General features: G+C 52.1%; 1 protein-coding gene across 2 annotated transcripts in view; it reads right to left on the bottom strand.

Moving 5' to 3' along the window:
* FRMD5 (FERM domain containing 5) overlaps window positions 1–4833 on the bottom strand; it is a 325052-nt gene that overhangs the window by 22439 nt on the left and 297780 nt on the right. For both annotated transcript variants that reach the window (XM_010836175.1, XM_010836176.1), the window contains one exon: window positions 3857–3944. In XM_010836175.1, coding sequence (XP_010834477.1) covers window positions 3857–3944 — 88 coding nt within the window. The remainder of the gene's footprint in view (window positions 1–3856; window positions 3945–4833) is intronic.

Below are 4833 nucleotides of genomic sequence, written 5' to 3' on the forward strand. Positions count from 1 at the left end.
AGTGAAGTCGCTCAGTTGTGTCCGACTCTTAGCGACCCCATGGACTGCAGCCTACCAGGCTCCTCCGCCCATGGGATTTTCCAGGCAAGAGTACTGGAGTGGGGTGCCATTGCCTTCTCCGAGAGAGGAGCCTACGCAGCTGGATTATGAACACAAATGATCCCACTTTAAGAGCAAGGAAACGGCACCACCTTGCATTTGTGTGGTTGATCTAATCTAGATCCTATTGAAGTCAACTTTTTTCTTGGTCTGTACAGAACAGGCATAAAACCACCTCATCAATTTGTTACATTTTTCTACAATGATTTCAAGTCTCATGGGCCTTTTTGTCCTCTCTTGATCAGAGGTGGTGTGAGTCCTGCTCTGTTCCTAAATAAACGCCATCTCTCCAGGTGGAAGACCATGATGACAACTGAAAGAGCACAGCACGGAGACATCGAAGCTTCGTGTCCCAGTACCGTCCCTGCCAGTAACTCTGGACATGTTAGTCCCTCAAAGCTCAGTGTTCTTATCTTAAAGAGAAGACAAGAATGAATTCTTAGCAGAGTTGTAAAGATGAAATGAGATACTGTGTGTACGTGCCTGGCATGTGCTGGCTCTCGATAAATGGCACCTTCAAGACTCATGATAAGGAGGAACTCATGTGATGAGTTCGACCAGTCCGTGAGCCTCAGCAGGGCAGGGGGCCACAGTCTGGAGACCAGGGCAAAGCACCAGGCTCAGGCTCCCTGAAAGGAGCAAGATGGTGTCCCCTGATGTTGGAGAGGGGTCAAGCTGGGGGGGCAGGCACAAGGCTGGGCCATCAGCGGTTTGCTCCATTTTTCTCCTCCAGCAGCTGTAGGCTTGGTCTGTTGGGGGCTTCTGCCAGGAGCTGGGGCCCAGGGAAAAGGCAGAGAGCTCAGAACAGCTTTTGCGAATTCAGGGTTCGTGTATTAGTGTAAGATAGCTAGCTAGAGAGGAGCCCTCTGGCTGTTCCACCCAGAGTTGGTAGGATCTCCTCTTCCTAGTCCCAGGGCCAGGCAAGGACATCCTGGGCAGAAAGAAACCATCAGCATGGACAGGAAGAGCAGCAGCTTCTTAATCAGTCCAGGAGAACAGAGCCCACCCGAAGCCTTGTTCTGCTCTCATTTAATTATCGAAACGATTCTTCTTCTTCTGTCCTCCCTCGGGCTACGTGCCCCAGATTCCCAGGGCCCAGTAATTGCCTCTCTGTTAATAGAAATCATCAGTATTTATTACACCGAGTGCTCCAGCTTATTTCGGCTCCCCTTGTAGCAACGTCAAGGCGAGTGCTTGGGAGCCTATCACCAAAGTAAGTCTACTTAGTGGCAAGAGTAAAAGGCTCCCAGACTGTTCTCCTTGCCCAGAATGGCTGAGGAGATCCTGAGCTAGAGCCCAAGGAGATGAGCCGTGGGGCCTGCAAGCAGGGCCCTGCACCAGCAAGAAGTATGGAGCCCAGGAACAGGGGCGTGGAAGCCCAGTGAGACGACTGCTCCCACCTTTTCCACGAGGAAGTCTCCTGGGCGCTTCTGCTCCTTAGAGATGCACAACGGGAAGGGACCTTAGTTCATATTCCTGCTCTGCCACTCAGGGCCTTGCGCACTGTGGCCTGCCGGAACCTTCATCTCCTTGTCTATAAATCAGGAAGAATAATATCCACACCCCAGTGCTGGCATGAGGATTAAATGAGGAAATAATGTGAGAGGATTCCAGTGGGCCTGCCTGGGAAGACACGCCACAAAGCCTCTCCTCCCTCCCTCCTTCTTGGAGTTGATGCCGCGGGGGTGAAATGATGTGATACATGGGATTGGGCCTCGTGCAATGCCTGGTATGAACACTGGTTCCTTCACCTCTGTGTCTGATGGTGGACAGGCTCAAAGACAGGGCTGAGCCAGGAGCCCCACAGTCCCAGGGTGCATGTGGATTTGGGCTGGACACCAAGCGGGCTGCTCCTTGGCTTCCTGATCTCCGGAGACAACAGGAGAGACCTTCATGCCTTCCACTCAGTTGTCATGCTCAGGTTACATGCCACCAGGTGACGGCCCTACCCAGGGACCCTCCTCTCCTCACAGGGACCGAACAGATGTGGGGTCACATGCAGAGGTGACCTGGCATCTTCGGTTGACCATATGCATCTTTAGGCAGCTATGTCTTTTTTTTTCCCAACAAAAGGCCTCACGTGTTTATTACTAAGCCAAAAGCACTAGTGCAGAAACACTTGACACAGAGAAAAATCATTTTCCCAATAAAACACCCAGCAGGTCAGACAGTACGTGCTCTCAAAGTGATAATGATAAGACCCAAGTGACCTTGACACAGCCTAACGTGTGCCGCTTCACGTTCGAGACTCCTCAAAGACCCAGCTTGGTTCTTCTCCAGTGTCTTCTCCTGCAGTGGTACCTGATTTTATTACCAGTTTTCACTTGAATCCATTGGGAAATGCGACAATTCTGCTTTTGCTTCTTGGCCAGGAAACTGCTCAGTCCTGAAAGTCTTGTGAGAAGACCTGGAGCAAATTCAGCCATGCACAGGGTGGCGGAGAAGAAAAGAAGGCAGCGGTGTCTCCTGAGGTCCTGAAGTGACTCAGGAGTATCTGCTGAGGACTTTCACATGGACAAGGCAAGGGAAGCTCAGAGAAGCCTCTGAAGGCCCCAGTAAGGAGGAGACCAGCACTAAAACCAAGGCCAGTTGACCCCAAAGCTCTCTTTGGTCCTCTCAGCCCTCTGCCGTTGGTATCCAAGCCATCAATGCAAGTTAAACTACGCTGGTGGTGCAGAAGGCATTATTCGGGAAGCTTTGCGAATTCACTTGCACATACCCGTATGTCATTTGTTTTTTCGGTATAAACCGGCCTGAATGTGTTTTCTGACAGTGCCCTCAGGAACACGGGTTATCTGTCAGTCGGCTGTGCTGGTGGACAAGGAACTGGGGAGGTGGGAGGGTGGCCAGGTTTCTGAGTGCCAGAATGTTCTCAAAGTTAACTGAAGTTTCGGCATATAATCCTATGCAAGAGCATCTCCTCACCAAGGGGCCACGAGAAAGGTAATTCTGTCTTCTTTGGTTTCTGTTCTGTTCTTTCTTGTTGGAAGCCTACACTACCCCTCACTTTTTAGGAACAAGAGGTCAATGTTAAGAGTCAGTTTTGCTGGGGTCTCTCTGGTGGTAGAAAGAGGCACAGATCTGGAGGACTGAGGCAGAAACCAGAAGCGTCAGAGCTGGAATGAGATGACATGCGGGGGGATCCAGCCACAGACAGACAGGGAGAGAGGGCCACGGTCTCCACCGATCTCCTCAGTGTCCACGGCTGCCCGAGCTCATCTCCCAAGTGCCAGACGCATGTGAGTAATTACAGAGGGTTTCTCTGGGCAGAGCCTCCTGGGCTGGTCCCCGTCCCGCCCTCACAGGCGCATAATGGAATTAAGTGCGACTCCACTGCAGCTCTACAGTCAATAAAACCCACTCCTGGACAGAAACTAGATTACGGGTCACAGAAGGGTGGGCTGTGCGCTGAGCTGCCTCTGATCATTCCCTGGGAGGGGCAGGGCGCCCACCTTCCGCCTCTACTCAGTTCCACCAAATTACCCACGGCTCCCAAAGAGGGGCCCTGGTTTCAGATTTGTTATCTAGACGGACTGTGCCTGTATGCTTCAGCTCTGATGTGGCACAAGATTCCGCAGAGTGGAATCCAGAGGAGTTTTCACAATGAGATGTTTTCTCTGCCCTCTGTCACTAATGAAGCCAATCATCCCAATATTGAAGGGGTGGGGGGTGCAGGCATGAGGTCCCTCCCTGCCTGTCATCCTCTGGTGGGCGGGGGGCAAGATCGGTGCAGTCTCCAGCCACAGGGGTGCCTTACCTTACACGGGTGGGGGTCCACTCCATACGTCTCCAATGTCTGAGCTTTCCTTAAAAAGTTCAGCTCTGAAGTTGCTGGTGTTTGACCACTGGAATAAAGAAAATGAAGCGATTCAGGATTTCCTGCTCCTATAGGTTCCCCTGAGATGAACTCAATTAAGAAGTGCCCAGGGTCTCTCACGCTCCTATTTTTTCATGGGGTGTGCTCCCGGCTCTGTCCTAGGAACGACTTCACAGACCCTCTTCTAGGGTCAAACCCTCAGATGTCTTCAGAGTGAGGCAGGCTGTGTGATGAAAGACATGGGCTGAGTGTAACACCATAGGGAGTGGTGGGGACTGTGGCTAACTGGGAATGCCGCCCCATCTATAGAGGGAAGTTGCTCTCCAGCTCCAAGATGGTAGTGTTGGAAAGCACGGCCCAGCATTGCTGGGTGCGATTTTTAAAGAGAATTCAGACATACTGATTTTTACGTGGCATTTCCCAGTTTTAAATACGATGGGGGCAGGAAAAAATACATCTATAGGCTGGCTGCAGGCCATCTGATCTGGACTGAGACACCAAGACAGGACCTGTGTATCTTGTTGCCTAACCGTCTTCCTTTACAAAAAGGGAACATGGGACTGGGGAAAAGAGACGCAGCGACAGACGCTGCTGAGCTCCCCAGACTCCACAATAGCTCTGTCTGCCCACAAAGTGATGACTATGAAGAGGAAACAAACAGAAAAAGGAAGAAACCAGTGCTGGCACCAAGCCCTCTGAAGAAGGAGCCTTGAGCATCGTCCCCCTCCTGCTGGCTCCTCAGCAGAGGTGTGGACAAGCTCCGAACAGGACCGGGGCAAGCAGGGTCACATGGGGTCTCAGTGTCCAGCGCCCTGGCAAGCTGACGTCCTTCCACTGATGCGGGGTGGGCTTCAGGGTCAGGAGGGGGCGGGCAGTTTGTGCAGTCAACAACTCCGACGGCTGCTGGACAAGACTGT

This window comes from Bison bison, unplaced genomic scaffold, assembly GCF_000754665.1.
Source record: "Bison bison bison isolate TAMUID 2011002044 unplaced genomic scaffold, Bison_UMD1.0 scf7180017864061, whole genome shotgun sequence".
NCBI classification, from domain to species: domain Eukaryota; kingdom Metazoa; phylum Chordata; class Mammalia; order Artiodactyla; family Bovidae; genus Bison; species Bison bison.